The sequence below is a fragment of the Crassostrea angulata genome, chromosome 1 (genome assembly GCF_025612915.1).
Source record: "Crassostrea angulata isolate pt1a10 chromosome 1, ASM2561291v2, whole genome shotgun sequence".
NCBI classification, from domain to species: Eukaryota; Metazoa; Mollusca; class Bivalvia; order Ostreida; family Ostreidae; genus Magallana; species Magallana angulata.
This window is the reverse complement of record NC_069111.1, coordinates 31,726,899-31,746,381: the sequence shown is the minus strand read 5'-3', so window position 1 is coordinate 31,746,381 and position 19,483 is coordinate 31,726,899. Positions and strand designations below refer to the sequence as shown.

The window sequence follows — 19,483 nt, the reverse complement described above, 5'->3', positions numbered from 1 at the left end:
AAACAAACTTGAATTAACATGTGTAAAGCATTTATTTTAACAAAATCAAAGAAAACATTTTGCACAAGCTTGTTTACATGTATATGATACAATTTATAATTACACATAGTTCATCTCATATAATAAATGTGATATAAATATCTTTTTAATTTATTAAAATATACAAAATATATAGAATTGTACAAAAACCCATGACAATTTTATTAGGCAATTATAACAGAAATACGTGGCCTATGGGGTTGACTTAAAATAGCCATTGCAGGTATATCCTAATCTCATTTATAGCTCTAAAATGAGTATATATAGATATATATATGATGAGTATTTACAACAATATAGTACATGTACTTCAAAGTCAACTGCATGGACCTCTTACATGCTAAGCTCGTCCAGAATGATTCGTGAGGCAATGGCCGCGGCAAAGGCAAGGATGACTCCAAGTATCGCATTGTAGGAAACGCTGATGTTGAATACCTGAAATAGTTCGACAAAATGCTGGATTACTAAACAAGGCAGATTAACATTATCCTTTTTACATTCATTAATTGAATACATGGTTATTGCCTTATTGGAATAAATAAAATTAAAAATAATAGTGCCTGCTCATCATTATGAGAATGAGAACTTGAATTACAAAGTAGCTAGAAGTTACTGTATTTGCTTCTTTCTTCACACCTGACAAGTTGTTAATAAATATTCAGAACTTAACCAAGACAGCTCTGTGCAGCCTACAATCGATGTATATAAAGTCACAGTCTGATAACTGCTTAATTACCTTCATTTGGAGTGGCTGCTGGCGAAGGAATGCCTGAACTCTCAATCTGTCCTCTGTAGGATATATGCACTGTAACAAAGGAATCTACATGTAATGCAAGTAAAGTGCATCATGAGTACAAAAAAAGATTTTCCACTAACAAAACATAAATAACTTGTAACTTTTGTTCTCACTGTGTAGAAGTTTTATTACATTAAATTACATTCATTGAAAAAAATTTAAAACTTTTTTAAATCTGTCATACCTGAATCATTCTCTCTCCTTCAAAGTTGGCTTCTGCAAAAGCTGATGTAGCAATAAAGAGAAGAGCAAGAGGAATGAGGAACTCCAAGATGCCCAAGACTTTGGAGTGATGACTGATCCAGTACAAAATGTAGTCCCCACACCAGATAATGATAAATGCAATCCAGCTGGCCATCCATCTCTGCAGGCAGGTAGATGTCAACTGCATGCGTTTCTAATTCGTTACAAAAATATTAACTTTCAGATTACATGGAACAATATGTACATGTTATTGTTTTTGGTTTTTTTGGGTGGGGGGGGGGGGGGGGGGGGGGGGGGTGGGTGGAAGCTGAAATTTTCTAGCAGAGGAAACTTCAAACTCAATGTGAAAAGTTATCTCCCTTGCTAATCTACAATTGACAACACAAGAGACACATCTTCAGGTAGCCGTGTACCAGTAAATATTAACAATATTATTCTCTACAGTACATATATTAATTGTTTACAGAATTGTTTACAAATAAAACTTACAGATAATCTCCAATAGTAATGGAGAATCTGGTCAGTGGTCAGAACAGACTTCAGGGAGTACTTGGAGGGGATGTCATCACTTTCCTCAAAGGCATCCTGATAAAAGAAATAATCAAAAGTGTTAACATTTGAAAAGGTAATCTTACAGATCAAATCGTTTTCTTGTTGGTGAAGACATATGAGCATCACTTTACAACAGATACCAGTAGTATATGTACTTCAGGTATCGACCATATGACAATTGTCAAAAGGTGCATGATTTCTGTCAAATTCTGGCACCAAAGTCGGTGAACAGACAAATGATGCAACTATGGTAAATACAAAATCACTAATCTAAGAATAGGATTATCATCAGAAACTCATACGGAAAACTCACTGTAAGTGATATTTTTTTGTTTTATGATCAGAACATCTTAGCTAGCCAAGGGCTTACAATCTGCTCTTCTCCTTTATAATATTATAACAGGAGCAGATCTTAAACCTTTGGCTAGCAAAAATGTGATCAGAACAATCCATGTCTAATTCTTATTGGTACCTTCATAATCTCATGAAGAAAATTTCATCAATGACATGACTGCTTAACTTACATGGTCATAGACAGAAGCTATATGTTCTTGTGACATAATCATCGGTTTTATACCCCAAAAGGTAAACAGTTTTGGTTTCTCATCTGGGGATTGAAAATACTGAATATTAATGATTCCAACAAAAGTTCAGCGAGCTGGTTTATGGTCATTAAATAAATGTGAAACTCACTGACAGGCCACTGGGTTTTCTGACAATGAATACCAGGCATTATCTACATCATGGCATCAGCATAAATCCTATATATTACCGGTAATTCCTTTCCATGGTTTTATAATAATTATTGAATCCATTCTTAGATCATCTTAAAGGAAGTAATACATTCATCCACTAGGATGTACTATACCTTGTTGGTCTCTATGTAGTTGATGGACTCTGTGATGTCCACTATACTGACTGAATTATCCTGACCCTCACTATCCACAGATTTTTCCACCCCTCCCTCTGTCTGGGTGTCTGGCAAGTCCGGTTTTATGGCAATGTTGTCATCCCAAATAAAGAAGTCTGCTCCCTCCTCTGTAACAAAATATCACATTGAAATTGCATAAGCCTTTTTTCTATTTTGATCTCTAATTAATGTTGTTTAAACACACATGACATTTACATGTGCAAACCTAATACATGTACTTTTTTATGATTATTTTATTTACTGTTATTTTATTTCCTGTACTGTAGTACATGTTACTTAAATAAAATGCAATATCACGATTGTTTGAGATTTTGCCCCAATCAAATTCACCTTAACAAAGTTACAATTTAAAGAGATCTAATACCATTTACATTAAATTAGCAATCAATTTTAATTCCATCATTAACCAATTGGCTAATAAAGGCAAAAATGGACACGGTAAATATTACCAAGTATATTGTATGTCATCGCCAGATACCCACGGATGAGTTGGGTATCTGACGATGGTTGTATGTATAGCAGAGAAAGAATAATTGGATTCTAGATAGAATTTCAAAACTATACAAGCTTTGCTATCTATTAAATAAAGCACAAATTTTAGTTGTGGTATGGAAAAGATGGTCACATAAATATGTCAATATTAGTGGTACAAATTTTTTATTCCGGTACTATTTTTACTGTAATATATTGTCAAAACTCTAAGTTCAAAAGCGCCAAAATTCACAGAAAAATAAAGAAATCTTTTTCTCCTGGTCATATGCACATCAACACATCTTGTCCTAAATATCTACAAATTAAAGTTTCACAAAATTCTATGCAGCTGTTTAGATGAGTTTCACTTAGTACAAAAAAATAGGACAGACTGACTAACTGTGGGATGGGTTCAAAACAATATATTTACATTCTACTGTGTTTTCCCATTAAACTCTGTGATCTTCAAATGCCTCTAAATGCAACAAGTAGTCAAAGGTCAAATTGATGAGTTTTATTATGACGTCACAAAACGTTGAACGCTGTAAACTGCAACGTCACAAGCGAAAATCAAAGTTCACGCTTGTGGCTGTTACTGTGGCTCTTCCATTAATATTAACTTACCCTTAGGATAAGATAGGAATTTTAAGGTATGAATCATATTTGCAGACAAGGCAAGAAGTTAAGAAATGTAAATATAAGCATTAAATCATGATTTTTTGAAGTATACACTCTCATAACTGCAGCGGTGTGTGCATACAAATTTTCAAAACGCGCTAACGCGCGTTACTCAATTTGTATGCACACACCGCTGCAGTTATGAGAGTGTATACTTCAAAAAATCATGATTCAATGCTATAATATCCCTCACAACTTTGCTGTGTGGGGTATAATTACAATCAAATATTAAAACTTGTGTAAATGCACAGTTAGTTATTATAATTCATATCATTTAGAAGAACTTGTTACTGTACATAACAGTAAACAGAAGGGACAAACAAGAGATGCCAGGGTAAATCTTAAAAATCTAGACATTTATCCTATTTGATTGACTTTTTCATAATTCAACCTGATTATAAAACGCAATATCCCTGATTCTTTTTGTTATAGAGATATTGTCCTTGTTATGATAGAGAAGTTGTATGAAAAGATTTCAATCAGATTAATAGGAAGTTTTGTATATAAAGAATAAGAATTTTTTTTATTATCAGATTTTCATTTTCAAGACCCAAGATTAATATATGTTTTTATTCTTCAGACAAGACATGCATTGTTTCATTCCCTGACATCATAAATAATTCATCATGATCATCATCTTGGCATCTTTTTATTAGCACAAATTTGTTTTTATTACACAACTTACATGAGTTGAGATACAAGTACCAGTATGTCTGCTGAAAAGTACATGTATAATGTGAACAAAAGACATTTCAAACTGTGGTGTGTTTTAAAAGAATATCAACAATAGGCATATATATTTTTCTGCAGCAATCAAAGGTATAGTTGTAAACTTTGATCACCTAGATCATTTTGACATGCTTACAAGATATATGTGCATCATATATATCTTGCAATGTAATCTGAGTGAGATCTAAGTCACCTAAACCTTATAAACATGTAAAATCACAAGTGTGTGGTTATTCGTTATATAGTGTTAAATAAAATAAGAAGGAAATAAATACATATATACAATGTAGCTAGATATTAGCTGTCATAGTTAGAGGTTTGCTTTTTAGAATATAACAAGTCACCAGTACATTTTCCAGGATAATTCATTGGGAGATGAGGTGGAAATAACTTCCCTAGACAGTTCAAATAAGAATATGGTTTTAAACTTCAGGTATAAGTAAAGGTTTTATGAGAAATAGCTGTAGGTTATCTATCTCTAAAAAGGTCATTTTATTTCTTATTAAACAATGCCTGCATATGTCCTCCTAAAGAAATAATTTAAATCTGATTGTCTCTCTATTTATATATAGAGAGAGAATGAGACAAACACACACAATGGCATACACATACCATAACTGCCAGAATTTGTGTCTACAATTATCTGAAACTACACATTTAATACCGGTACATGACCACTATTATTATTAATCTCAGCACAATTGCACATTGATATTTACCTGACACGACTTGGTTCAGAAGGGACAAATGCACTTGTGGTTCCTGTGTCTGAAATCTCTGAACATAATTCCTGGCATCCTCCTCTAGCAGCATTCCAAATTTTCTAAGTCCTGCAAATCAAAATTCTGGCAATCAAATATGAAAACTAATAACCTTTGTATTAAAGCGAGCGCCATGCATATTGCAAATTTATTCCATTGTCAAAGCAACAGACTTGAGACATAAAAATCAACCCTATTCAAAAAAATATTTGACTTTAATCATGCTTCTGAATTCTTTCATATGTATATTATAAATATGTTGATTGAATTTACATATTGACAATGTATACAATTTTAATGATAATTTCAAAGCCATATTATAATGTGTATAAACATAGATTTACCCATTGTATGAGTTCTACACACAGATAACAGAATACAGCACACCAACAAATTCCAGATCAAAGACATTATGCTAAAGGCAACATGGGAGGAATACATGATATGGCAGATCGAGTTATGCAGGAAGATGGTGTCACAGTTGTTTGGGCCGAACACACTGAAATCGCTGTAACAGTTGAGGGCTATCATTGTCACACTAAGGAATGTCACAAGCCCAACAGCACTAATCTTGAAAAAAGTACGAGAATGAATGCGAACACTTTCGGAGAAATTTCGGTTTGAGAACAGCCTTCCTGCCAGTTTTTGTGAGTATATGCCTAAACATACCCATCCGAAACCGATCACAATATTGGAACAGCCGATAGTGAGAGTTGTTTGAGAGGAGCTGCTTTTTACATCATACACAGTGTGAATCATTCCCGTGACAGAGAAGACGCAGGCTAGAAGTAAAGTAATAGCCTGTAGGAACACGGAGAGACAAGACACGCGCGTCTGCCCTTTAAGTTTGATTCCAAGAATCTTTACCAGAGCTTTCCATACCCAATCAGGTAGTTTGCGAGATGTGGGGAATTTCTTCTCTTCAGTTGAATTCAAACGCTGGGAAAATCCTTGCCTTGAATTCTCTCCCAATTTCTGATAATTAGTTGCCATTTCTCAGGTCTATTTCTCTCAGAATCTGGGTATATGAGAGGAAAAAACAAAGAGAATTAATTACCAGTAAACCTTATCAATCAGTGTTTATAAATAACATCATAGGCACACAAATTAAGATAGATTTTTAAGCAAAAAAAGAATGAGAGTAACAAATTAGAGAAAATAAAATGAACTGTTTTATTTAATGATTATGGTTGTGATAATCGATCATTCTAGTACACGTATGTCGATCGCCCTTCTATTTGAACTGAGTAATAACCGGCGGAACCATCCCAACGTAAAAACAAAACCAAACAAATAAAAGCCCGAGATTTTCAAGAAAACTTGGCTTCTTTAGAAGAAAGTAAAAATATAAAAATTGCCATTTAGATTTATTTGTTTTGATCAGTCAATCGGTCTCTGTTTCATTTATCTAGCTGTTAACATAAAATTTAAAAAATAAATACTTCATAAAATTGAAAATACAAATGCAGAAGAAATAAAAACAAACGAGACCGTTTACCAGAGCTGGCGGTTTTGACAAGAAGTAACGGCCTGTATAACACCTAAAACACTGAACCATGTGAACACGGTGTGAGTGGGGGTGGAGTTAGCTGAGAAAAATCGAATTACTTTTTATATTATAAATTTAAAAAACAAATACCTGACAGGCTAACATGCCATAAAAATTTGTTGTTGTTCAGAATCAAAGTTTTCTTCTACTACCATTTTCATTTTCATTTTACGCAGCTAAAAAATCAAAATCAGCAATCAGCTGATAGTGGGTCTGAATATCGAGCCCGATCAATATTTTAAGTGGAACAACTTCAGAACTTGACTGAGGAAATCGAGAATGGCAGGGAAAAGTGCATTGGGACAAATATTTAAAAGGTTTAGTAACTTAAGGTCTGTCTTTGCTAAAAATTGCACCTTTTTATCTTATATCTTGCATAATATGTTTTGTTTTAATTGACACATAAATTGTTCCAGAAATAAAAGAAGACGCGACGTACTAAATGTATACTGGGGGTCATCTTTGAGTAAACATAGGATTCACATACCAACGTTACTAACCTCGAAAACCGTGCATTTCCTCCATTTCTTGTTTATCTTTAAACTGCATAAGGTGATACTTTTTGGTGATCATTTGTATCAAAATTTTTGTTTTACTGTATAAAAGTTCACATTTTTTAAGAGTTTAAAATATGTTGACCCTTTTTTCTTGCCACATGAGGTCATGAGATATATGTCATTATACTTTTTAAAAAGATATGCAAAACCTGAGGGTTCCCTCCATTAATGTGTTAATTCTATGTATAGTTAGTTTTTAACTGTCGCCCTCATCATGCTCATGCATTTTAAAACTGCATAATGTGTAGGCGTTTCAGATATTTTGATATTCTTTATTTAGAAATATGCACCATTAGAATGTTCGTGGTTACAATACAATGTTTCCCATGTGGCTACCACAGGAGTTTATTTCTGATATTTTAGATTGAAAGCCATTTTTTAATACAATATATACAAACTTATCCTTAAATTTAAAAAAGTGTGTCCTTGACAGTACAAGCATGTTGAAGAATTTATCTTTAGACCTACAGATATTGATCAATGTTGAAGATTTTAATCCCATATTCCACTATTAAAAGTCAGTCACTTCAGTTCACCTCCATGCAAGTGCATCCAAATGGGTCTTGATCTCACTAATGAAGACAGTCATTCTCTCTCTCTCTCTCTCTCTCTCTCTCTCTCTCTCTCTCTCTCTCTCTCTCTCTCTCTCTCTCTCTCTTTCTCTCTCTCTCTCTTTCTCTCTCTCTCTCTTTTTCTCTCTCTCTCTCTCTTTCTCTCTCTCTCTCTCTCTCTCTCTCTCTCTCTCTCTCTCTCTCTCTCTCTCTCTCTCTCTCTCTCTCTCTCTCTCTCTCTCTCTCTCTCTCTCTCTCTCTCTCAATGAGAGCTCATTAAAATTCTACTGTACAGTTGTGTTTTCAGGTTGGCAGGAAATATACAGGGTGCCACCTTAGTACAGGGGAGAAGTAAGTAAATCAGTTCGTTTACAACTTTTATACACTTGATTTGATTCTCAGCTATATTTTTTTCCATTAAATATGTTACAAATATGTTTCTAAATATGGCAGTATATCATTTTGTAATATGTTTAGGTTGATTACAGGTACACTGTCTTTCATTTCTGCCAATATTAATTTTAATTACTTTTTTATTGTTTTTATGCATGTTGCTTTTTTGCATTTTATTTTTCATTTATAGAGCAATATGGAACAAACACAGACGAAAAGGAATATGCATTTGAAGTAAGTTGAATTGAGAGAATTGCTGATAATTCTTAGGTTCTCCAGATACTCAGTACCAGATAGTAATTACGGATAATCATTTTTAATAATACCAAAGTTTACAAAGTATTATTATCATGTTATAATTTATAACATATAATTTACATGAGTACTAGTAGGAAGTGACTACAAACTTGGAATGTCTGCCAATGATATCTGATATGGTCATTTACTTGTTAGACAGTCATTAAATGTATTCTCTTTTCAAGATGGCATGTTCCAACATAAGATATGGGGAAGGGGTTACACAAGAAATTGGAATGGTAAGACACTTGATTTTAACATCTGAAAATGCTCTTACTGAATGCCAATGCCGGAATGAAGATTTTCTTGTCTTTTCCATTTATCATTTGAACAGGACTGCAAGAACCTAGGAGGTAGAAATATTTGTGTGATGACAGACAGTACTCTGGTTAAGTTGCCCCCAGTCCAGGTAGTCTGTGATGCCCTGGAAAAGGCAGGACTGAAGTACAGTGTGTATGATAAATGTAGAGTGGAACCCAGCGATCAAAGGTCAATAAAACAGGGTTTTCAAAATCCATGTTTTTAAAAACATTTAAATTTCAGGACAAAATGCAGCTGTTCTTAACCTAATTCATTCTCTCTCTCTCTCTCTCTCTCTCCTCTCTCTCTCTCTCTCTCTCTCTCTCTCTCTCTCTCTCTCTCTCTCTCTCTCTCTCCCCCCAAATTTTTAAATATGAATAGACCCCTTCAAGGTACTAGTAACTGCGGTACTGCTCTCTTGCATGGTCACATTGATATACTTTGCCGAAGTTTTTGTAGGTGGATAATTGAATGACATAATTGAAACAACTGATGTTATATCATATTTCACCAAATTACTGGTATGTCATTTTGCCCTGCAAAAGAGCAGTATTGCAGTTACTGTGAAGCGGTCTATTTATGAATTTATTACGGTAAGTTAAATTATTGTTGAAATTTCAGTTTCAAAGCTGCCATTGATTTTGCCACTAAGGGTGAGTTTGATGTCTTTGTGGCTGTTGGAGGGGGCTCAGTGATGGACACCTGTAAAGCTGCCAATCTTTACTCTTCCAACGCAAAGGCAGAGTTTTTGGACTACGTTAATGCCCCCATAGGAAAGGGACTGCCTGTTACACACAAACTCAAACCACTGATTGCCGGTGAGATTTACATATATTGAACTAATTAAAAATGTATTTACATGTATGTGGAGGATGCCTATTTGATGCAATACAATGTAAATAACCATTATTTTGCATGTACAATATTTTCAAAGCAATTAATAATTTGAAAGTCTCGATGAGTCTCATATTTTAATACGGTACATGTAACAGCACTTACAGTAGCATGCTTATTCAAGTGTATGATTTATACATTAATATGTACAAACATGTTTCATTTATCGATATTCTTAAATGTTTGTGACAGTAACAACTACAGCCGGAACAGGAAGTGAGACGACAGGAACAGCTGTGTTCGACTTAAAGCACATGAAAGCCAAAACTGGTAATGTTATTGATTTTAATTACTCATACAGTATTGATATATCAAAGATTGAAGTTTCATTTCTCTTACAAAAGTTACTGGTACTTGCACTGGCTAATTAAATTGTTTATAACATTTCTAAAATACTGGTATATTCATCAAAAGTCTTACAAAATGATTATGTTCAATATAACCAATTGAATGCAATCAGGATATTTACTCAGGATGTCTCTTATTTTCTGACAAAGTTACAAAATACATTAGGGGAGAAGCTTTCTTTAAGACCTTTGGTAAGACCTTTGGTAAAATTCAGCTTTCACTGCAGAGAGCTTGCAGCTTTCACTGTAGAAAATAAGTCCCTATATTTTTCTGATGTGTACAAGATGCAGATTTTTTATTTGCTTCATAAATACATGTACTTTTTTTTGTGTGCTACATTGTAGGTATCTCAAATCGGGAGATTCGTCCCACACTGGGTATTGTTGATCCCCTTCATCTCAGAAGTATGCCAGAGAGGGTCGCTGCTTACAGTGGAATCGATGTCTTGTGGTAAATAACTAAATAGAATTTTTATGAGGTTCATATACCTATACTTGTAAAAAAACATAAATATTGAATGTGTAGTTTATATCTCTCAGTAAAATGAATAAATATATTTGCATGTATTGCATGCCTTTTGGTAAATCTTCATTATATAAAACTGTACAATTTTATATTGTATAAAGATAATAATCCCATTTTTCCAGCCATGCCATTGAATCGTACACCGCACTGCCATACTACGATAGGGCCCCTCGACCCACCAATCCAAACATGCGCCCCGCCTACCAGGGCTATAACCCAGTCAGTGATATCTGGTCCAGGCATGCTCTGGAAATCACCAACAAATACATCAGAAGGTATTGGCATTGCTGAAGAACTTGTATTGAATATATTAAGTACATGTATGACTGGGTTTTTCTATACAGCTCTGTTTATTGGGAAGTTTTGCTGTTACATGTGAACCCTAAAATTTGTATCATTTATTTCAAAGCCCCCCCCCCCAAAAAAAAATGTGCCTATTTTTTAATCAAAATGCAAAAATTTCCTCCCACAAAAGTAATAAAACAGCCTATACAATTAATCATTTTCAATGAAAAAAAATTGTTGTAATATGATACACAAATATATTTGTCAGATGTATATATGAATCTGTAAGTTTTACTGACTATACCCACATATCTATGGTACATGTAGATACAATTTAGGAATGATTTTAATCTTTTTACAGGGCAGTCTATGATGCTAGTGATGATGAGGCAAGATCTATCATGCACTTAGCCAGTTGTTATGCAGGAATAGGATTCGGAAATGCTGGATGTCATTTGTGGTAATTTTATCAAATTGTGCTATTAAAATCTCTTATTATGTTTATACACATCATTCTGTAATCTTTGGTGCTGCAGTGACAGAGATTAGGTGGCAAGTAGGTAGTAAAACATTTCAAAATTTCAATTAATTTCTTAGTTATTTTTTTTGCATAATTTTCTATCTCATGGTATTTTTCAGCCATGCTATGTCGTACCCTATCTCGGGTCTAGTCAGAGAATTCATGTCCAAGGGCTATGATGACGATCATCCTATGGTTGTATGTATATATGATCTTTTTTATTTCTTATTTTTTGTCTCATGTCTCACGCTGATAATGAATACTAGTATGTGCACCAGAATTTTTATTCTTTATAATTAACATGTTTTGGGCTTTTAGATATAGAACCTCATTGTGACACATGAATAAAGTATACCATAAGTTTGTTGTAAATAAAAACAAAAAGAGACTGTTAGAATTTGGTCACAGACATAAGGTACATGTACCTATATTTATTCTCTTTTAGCCCCACGGCCTGTCCGTCATCGTCACTGCCCCTGCGGTGTTTGAGTTCACAGCCTCTGCCTGTCCAGAGCGCCACTTACAAGCTGCCTCTTTTCTGGGTAATTAGTCTCCTTTCTGTTTCCTTTTCCCTTTTGTTTCCTGAATATGTGAAATCCATCACTATTACTGCTTATTTAAAAAGTATAAAATGATACATTTATTATCACAGTTTTGATTCAAATACAGTTCTAAGATTTAAAAGACAAACATTTTTAGAATGTATACCTGTACTGTTATTTAGGGAAGTTGGGACAGTTATACATACTATGTGCATCATATTTTATATTTATAGAGCAATTCATTTGTGAATTTTTTTGAAATGCTAATTTGGTTGTATAAAATTCACAGGGGTAGACATAACAAACAAGAAGGTCGAGGACGCGGGTCCGATTCTGGGGGATCGCCTCCGACTGATTATGCAGGACCTGGAGGTTCCCGACGGTCTGACCAGCCTGGGATATACCAAGGACGACATCCCCAACCTGGTCAAAGGCACCATGCCACAGGTATGGATAAAATGTCATAGAGAAGAACAATATTGACTCTCACAAATTTCAATAAAAAAAAATCATTTACTGTGACATCAATTTCACTTGAAATTCATGTGAAATTATTACGCATGAGTTAGTTACTCTGAACAATTTTTGGTAGTAGACAAATTTATGTCCTATATACACTTACTGTGAAATTCATAGCACTTGAATTTCATGTGAAAAATTGCAAAATATCCTGTTTGTGACGCGTATATTCGGCACAATTGCCTGTGTTGAGAATTTTTACATGAAAATGTTCCCACAGTGACCTAATGATGAAGTAATGTAAACTAATGATAATGCTAATGATTGGTTTCAAGAACTAGTTGCAATTTCACATTTATTTTATTGATTTTGATTTACATGTATTTTACATCATTTGCAGCACCGTTTGACCAAACTGTCCCCCAAAGCAATAGATGAGGAGGTTATCACGGGAATACTGGAGAAATCTTTGAAAAACTACTAAGGAATGGCCTTGTCCATACTTGTGGACACTTCAATAGGATTGAGATTGAAGAGAAGCAATCCCCCATAGATGCAATTCATGCTCTATTATCAAAGAAACAATCAATTTTGGCAATCTATTTTGAATGAAGTAATTTGTAATACGCGGTACAATTCACAGTATTAATTGTTTTGTCATTATGTGTGAAACTTTTTTTTAGCTCTTTTGATAACTAGTGCCCACTTTTTTTTATAAATGGCGCAAATAAGATTATAAATCAAATGGCAATTTTATATTTTTGCAATTTCTGATGAATTGATAGCTCAATTAACTCTTTTGAAATATAATACTGATAGATTGAGCAAACATATCATTCTGAAGAAAAATTAAGTAATATAGAGTATTTATTTTGGAAAAATTGTCAAAAAAAGAAAACTATTAGATATCATTTTGATTAGATATTATGCATGGTATATAAAGTGCTTCAATTGTATAGAAAGTTGCATATTCTGTTGAATATGTATTAATGCACATTTAACAGAATGCTATGCATTTGCCACGCTTATTTTGTGGATTATATCATATATAAAGAAGAAATATCAAAATACCAATTATATCTATTTGTTGATTTACTTGTTTGATTAGGTTGTATTATGCATTTATTAATATATATCTGTCTTGAACAAGATATGTTTACTTCTATTTTAATGTACATACTGTATATCCACAAATTTCTCCTTATTTTCAGGGCCATTTAATAATCACTACAAAATAAACATTCATAAATCATATTTTATAACTGTGGCAAGTTATTTTGTACCATGTAAAACTGAATAGCATGTGATCGTTCATGAGTAAATCTTGTTAATAAAAAGGTTTTCCATGTATTTCATGTTTGCAAAATTTGCAGCACACAAAAAAAACAAACAAATGGATATACAGTATAGTTTTTGTTTTATAGATGTATATGTGTGTAGAGAAAATTAAGATACTATTTGTTTCATATATTGGAACAGTATATTGCTATTCATTTAGTCAAAATGACTAAGATTTATCATAGCTTTTATCAAAATGAATCTATCAATTATTGCTTTTTAAATTTGTAGTGGTTATCATTTTTGTTTTTTAAATGGCCCAGGGTATAATCAATTATATGTGATTCATCTAGTCTGTATTTTTATACCAGTAATTTGTACAATAAATCTAAGCAACTAACTAATTTTGTGAGTTTTTCTGACTTTTTCTTGTGATAATAGTAAATCTCACCTACATTAACTTCTTTCTTTGAAATACCAATGAAAAAAAGTTTTACCAGCATACCTTAAATCCGTTTTTTACGCGTGTCACAAAATTTGCGAATATAGGGAAAATCTGTTACATTTTTAATTTGCGTCAGTCATTTTTTGCAATTTAAACAGTTTCTTATAGAAAATGATACAGGATATAATTTCTGCGTATTGAATTATTTGCGATTGAAAAGAGATCGCGAAAAAGCGAAAATTAGATAATCGCGAAAATTACAGGATATACGGTATTAGTTCATTGTAAACAAGATGTTACTTTACAAACAGACAAAAAGCTCCGATATCCTTGCCTGAGAGAGAGAGAGAGAGAGAGAGAGAGAGAGAAAGGGGGGTTCGGTAATATATCTTTATGGAGAGTTAAACACTTGAGTTTTATCTTTAGAACTACAACACATATTCGTTATTGCTTTCTATTAAAATTTTGTTTAGCAATATAAAAAGTATCGTTTCTGTGAATACTGAATTTTATCTAATCAAATACTTAGTATAATTTGATAGAAAATAAAATTCAGTAAATGACATCAGTATGCTGAATTGATATGCATAGCAATTACAAATACAAATTGGTAAATTACATTACAAAAGCAATTTTTACATGATGGAATGCTAACAGGAATTAATGGAGCATCGTTTTAAACTGCACTTGAAAGAAGTTCTGATTTCGAACCGTGCAGATGTTGTTTTTTTCCCTTGCATTTGTAAGTGCGATCTTTACAATGTTTGGATATGTACATGAACATGTATATATTTACATGTGATATAAGGTTAATACTGATATATGTAGAGCTGTGTATGTGTAATATTTAATACAATTTTACCTTTTTTGCTTAGTCGACACTAAATTTAGGATGAATTAAAAATAAGTGGTTTTCCAATCAATAACTATATTTAACTGTTCAAATTAATGTATATACTCAGTTTTTATTTTAAGAGGCTATTGACTGATGTTATCTTGTTCTTGGTATCCATTAGTTTAATTAATCTCTCTTCTAAATAAAAATGTTTATAATCGCATGGCCAAATGGTCCATTTCATTTTAATTTACCATCTAGACTCCAACATGATGATTTCATTATTGCTAGCTCTTTCGTTCGTGCACTGTATACATGTAAGTGATCCGATTCTATACATTTGTCTAGCTAAAATTGATCATAGTTAGACAAAGCAAAAACAAAATCTATATAAATCGTTTATTTTTTCGCCTTTCATCGCTCAAGTCTCTTTAATTTGTAATTTGATTACAGGGATGTAGAAATGAAGAACCTGAGATACCCTCAGGTAATGAACAGTAGATACAAAACGACAATGGCATGTGGATAGTTTTACACCTACACTGGGAAGTTTCGGATATACATTTTATGGATTATTCGAATTGGGAAATTAATGCTGTAAATGAAGACACCAGAAGCCAGGGGGCTTTATTTCTTTATACAAAATGCATTCTAATTCGGCGATTTAATGTCCGAAGTTTTGTTTTTCTTCTAGAAACACCACTTTATTATAAATATATAATATATAAATTAATCCCCAGCATGGAGGATATAATCATGGCCCACGTGAATTGATTTTTTTTTTATTATTTTGGTTTCTCTGTAGAGGTGGACCCGTGTGACTCTGTGAAGTGTGTCCGGGGGTGGTGCGAGGCCTACTATAACTCCACGACATGTGTCTGCCATGACGGATTCTGGGGATATCTCTGTGAACACGAGGGTAGGTTCCAAATAGTTATAGTTCAAATAGTTATAGCCAAATTGTATGAAGATGGTGTTATTTTCTATCATAATAATTCATGTTAGAATTCAACGTCATAAAAATTTGAGTTCTTAATTTTTATCCAAAAAAATTGCAATGGTCCATGAGAAATGAACATGTATGTTGAGCTTTCAACTCAACCATTCTTAATTCTCACATATACATGTACCTATGTTATCTAAACGGAGAGCTTCGCTTAATCATTCAAATTTTCATAAAAAAAAAGAAATTAGTTTTGCTTAGATATTGTGACCGTGTCTGTGAATGTCTGACAGGTTCGACGGCTTCCTCCCTGTTTTGGGACTTCCTGCCCCTCCAAGAGGAGGCCTTCCTGACCGGACGTATCAACAGTGAGGAGGAGGCTGTCCACCCCCTCTGTCAGGTCGGCTCGTTCCCCGGCCCCCAGCACAAACGGAGAGCCCGCCGGGTATGATATCTATATATAAATATCATATTTTTTCCTTTGTCGAAAAGTCCTATGCCATAATACAGGAGTGCGCATATCCTACACCAAAACTCGTTATTTTAGACATATATCGATATTAAACTATACAGGCACGTGGTAACAAAACCTATGCGTATATATACAATGAATATACATTTGTTGTTTTTATGTTAATTTGTATTTTCGTGGTCGTGTGGGTGTTTGTCTTTTATGATAAACAGAAAATCAATTTTCTCGCATTTCGGAGAAAATTAAGCGGGAAAAGTTTACTGCTGTATGTTGAAACGTGTTCGAATGGTTAAGCGAAATGATACAAGGCGGGGTCGTAGTAAGGCCGCTATAAAGGGTCAGTGTCGTATAACTAGCTAGAGTTATTTCAAGCCAGTTTCACACAGTGCATTGGACACAGGTTTCCATGGTGTTTCCTGGGCTGTTTAAAAGTCAATTATTGGGATATCAGTGTTATTAAATCAATTTTCTTTTAATGCGCGTCATGAATGTTCTTGTAATGTGATTATTAAAAGCCAGCTGTCAACCATGCTTGGCTGTGTGGGTCACACGGACCTTAGTTGTCATTTATAAAATATGGTTGAATAAAAAATTCTCAGACGTGTATATTATACTTTATCATTACTTTATTATTATATTAATAACAGAACACGAAACGATCGGCGGATAATGGAAAGAGGAGATGGACAGATGCCCAAAGCGCTTAGTGGGGCGTCGCTAGGCATCGGGTGAGTGTTGTTCGGACAGGAATACATTTTTTTCAAAATGTTGGACTAGTGGAAAAAAAACATGAGTTTTTATCTATATATAAATAGTAGACATATACACGGATTCTATGTTTTAAATTTTTTAATTGTGAATTATCGTCTATAAAATATTAACGCATATGATATTGTATAAAGTCGATCAATGCATGACAATCCATTTAATGATGTATTTACCCCAAGTTTAACGTGTACGCCAATTAGAAAGCCATAGCTCTAAACACGTGCATTTGAAGTCTGCATTTGGATTATCAATCTAATTAAAATTAGATCCTTCACGCTCTCGAATTTGATATGTCGTCACAGCGACATATCAAATACGAGAGCGTGAAGGATCTAATTTTAATTAGATTGTTGGATTATCAAACTACTGATTTAACGCGTTCGTGTTATGAAAAATATTAATTTCAGATAGAATTGCAAGAATTGATTTAATTTGCATGAATTAGTAAATTTTTATAACAAAACTAGAAACGCTTTAATTATTTGACGTCTTACTAACGATTTATGAACAGTAAATTATAATTACCAGAGGTAGTCGTCTTTCCTCAGAGCTGTTAAATAAATTTTAAAAAAGTTTTATTTATACTTATTTCTTTCAGGAACACCCAAATGAGTTGAAGAGAGAGGATAATTCAACTAATGGAGAAAATGAAAAATATTAAGACGCAGTGAGAATAAATTAAATTAAAAAAGAAATATACTGTGCTATTTCTTCATTTTTCCTGAAAGCAGCATATGCACTTGTTTTACCCTACAGTATAATTTGTGTTATTTTTATAATATATGGGGTAAACTTTATCACAGCGGCAAGTGAACATGACGCTAATAGTGTAGAAGCGATTGGCGAAATAATCAATGACGTCAGAAAACGTATCATCTGTCGGCAGGAGAAATAAGAAAAAATTCTGAATCGACCTAATTGTTTCATATAGAAGCTATCTCGGTATATCGCCAATTAATAATGATATCCAAAATACACACGCATGTTCAAACGATCGAACACGTGCACATTTAATTCAAAATTGATGATCTTCAAAGGACATACAGTTGAACTTCGATATCTCGAACACTGATAGCTCGAATATAGTGTATACTTCGAAGTGATTTGTAATTCCCAACCACTTACTTTTTGAAGTATTTTACCCTCGAATACTCGGATATCTCGAAGTTTTTAACAGTCTCATCTAGTTCGAGATAATGAAGTTTTATGCCACAATAAGCAGTTTGGCATTTCTTCTTCTTCTTTTTTTGCGATGTTACCCTGAACATGAATGAACATATCGCTGAACGTAAACAACCAGACTTTTGTGATTCCGCTTTATTCCAGTAAATTATATATAAATATGTCGTTTCTACAAATACATGATATAAACAATTACTCAACTGTAATTATACATGTCCTAATATAACATTTCATTCATAAGCACGTAAATTTAGGTAAGTATAAAATTATCTGTTAAAATATATTCGTATTAAACAAGAATTAAACAGATGCAAACATTTAAATATAACTCTTTCTCTCTACTTATTCATGCAAGTATTATGTACCATACTACTGAAATTATCAAATAAATATGGACATATTTTACAGTAGTTATCAAATATAATATGTTAGTACAAATAATAATATATACGTACCATAAGTAAGGGTGGGACAGGGCGTACAGTAACTCCTTATAGGTAGCTATACGATGTAGGTAGGCTACATACACCTGTTAATAAATAATATCGTATTGTACTAACACCATAAATATTTCTAAAATTCAAAAATAAAATGCAATATCCACGAGCATATATACTCTTATGTATCATCAAAATAATCAGCTATATAAAGTGTATGGTTTATATTTATACTATATATATAATCCTTTTTATGTTATTCTATAAATCTGACAAACTGCCCAAACCGGTTTATGTTATGTGATACAATTAAAAATAACTATTTCTTCTAAATTCATTCCTAAATAATTCATATATAAAGGTATAAGCTATTCTAACAACTAATCATATTATATATACATATAGACATTTTTTCTTCTACCTCCGAAAATGAGTTATAGGGGCTTTCAATGGACTCGAAAATTAATGAAAAAAAATGAACGTCATCAATATCAATATTTTACTGGCCTATCTAATTTGATCAAGATTGTAAAAAAAAACCTCCCAAACACCAACTTTCATAATAGTTCATCGTCGTAAGCCACGGGTTTTGTGCCCATTCTATTTCCACGGGAGACACAAAACCCGTGGCTTGCGACGATGCGTGATATCAGTTTGGATTACAATTAAGTCAGACATATACGTACTTAACTCAATGTTGTTTTCTAAAAAAACTGTTTTAACGCTAGAAAGGAAAGTCAAC

General features: G+C 33.1%; 3 protein-coding genes across 4 annotated transcripts; 2 read left to right on the top strand and 1 right to left on the bottom strand.

Moving 5' to 3' along the window:
• On the bottom strand, positions 1–6,933 carry LOC128174869 (uncharacterized). The gene is made up of 8 exons (XM_052840299.1): positions 6,801–6,933; positions 5,506–6,179; positions 5,120–5,230; positions 2,460–2,629; positions 1,529–1,624; positions 1,020–1,232; positions 776–844; positions 1–474 (listed from the first exon to the last, which is right to left on the bottom strand). Exons 2-8 carry the CDS (start codon positions 6,152–6,154, stop codon positions 373–375), a joined length of 1,410 nt encoding a protein of 469 aa, XP_052696259.1. The 5' UTR covers positions 6,155–6,179; positions 6,801–6,933; the 3' UTR covers positions 1–372.
• On the top strand, positions 6,930–14,064 carry LOC128174877 (hydroxyacid-oxoacid transhydrogenase, mitochondrial-like). Of its 2 annotated transcripts, none has more exons than XM_052840306.1 (14): positions 6,930–7,042; positions 8,126–8,169; positions 8,402–8,445; positions 8,694–8,747; positions 8,843–8,997; positions 9,430–9,626; positions 9,895–9,972; positions 10,395–10,500; positions 10,698–10,850; positions 11,222–11,320; positions 11,500–11,578; positions 11,826–11,922; positions 12,212–12,369; positions 12,782–14,064. In XM_052840306.1, exons 1-14 carry the CDS (start codon positions 6,990–6,992, stop codon positions 12,863–12,865), a joined length of 1,401 nt encoding a protein of 466 aa, XP_052696266.1. In that variant the 5' UTR covers positions 6,930–6,989; the 3' UTR covers positions 12,866–14,064. The 2 variants fall into 2 exon arrangements, with proteins under 2 accessions (XP_052696266.1, XP_052696272.1); XM_052840312.1 differs by having other exon boundaries at positions 6,964–7,027.
• Positions 14,065–15,125: 1,061 nt separating this feature from the next.
• LOC128165850 (uncharacterized) lies at positions 15,126–17,735 on the top strand. Its single transcript, XM_052830712.1, has 6 exons — positions 15,126–15,256; positions 15,393–15,426; positions 15,745–15,858; positions 16,176–16,327; positions 17,002–17,082; positions 17,721–17,735. Exons 1-5 carry the CDS (start codon positions 15,170–15,172, stop codon positions 17,059–17,061), a joined length of 447 nt encoding a protein of 148 aa, XP_052686672.1. The 5' UTR covers positions 15,126–15,169; the 3' UTR covers positions 17,062–17,082; positions 17,721–17,735.
• Positions 17,736–19,483: the final 1,748 nt, after the last annotated feature.

Bases quoted from the DNA above. Each gene is read 5' to 3' on its own strand.
- LOC128174869 (XM_052840299.1), bottom strand. From the start codon at position 6,154: ATGGCAACTAATTATCAGAAATTGGGAGAGAATTCAAGGCAAGGATTT. The intron at 2,630-5,119 runs GTAAATATCAAT...ATTTTGTTACAG, and splicing joins TCTGAACCAAGTCGTGTCAG to AGGAGGGAGCAGACTTCTTT. The intron at 1,233-1,528 runs GTAAGTTTTATT...GTAACGAATTAG, and splicing joins ATTACTATTGGAGATTATCT to AAACGCATGCAGTTGACATC.
- LOC128174877 (XM_052840306.1), top strand. From the start codon at position 6,990: ATGGCAGGGAAAAGTGCATTGGGACAAATATTTAAAAGGTTTAGTAAC. The intron at 8,446-8,693 runs GTAAGTTGAATT...TCTCTTTTCAAG, and splicing joins AAAAGGAATATGCATTTGAA to ATGGCATGTTCCAACATAAG. The intron at 8,748-8,842 runs GTAAGACACTTG...TCATTTGAACAG, and splicing joins TTACACAAGAAATTGGAATG to GACTGCAAGAACCTAGGAGG.
- LOC128165850 (XM_052830712.1), top strand. From the start codon at position 15,170: ATGGTCCATTTCATTTTAATTTACCATCTAGACTCCAACATGATGATT. The intron at 15,427-15,744 runs GTAATGAACAGT...GTTTCTCTGTAG, and splicing joins AGAACCTGAGATACCCTCAG to AGGTGGACCCGTGTGACTCT. The intron at 15,859-16,175 runs GTAGGTTCCAAA...AATGTCTGACAG, and splicing joins ATATCTCTGTGAACACGAGG to GTTCGACGGCTTCCTCCCTG.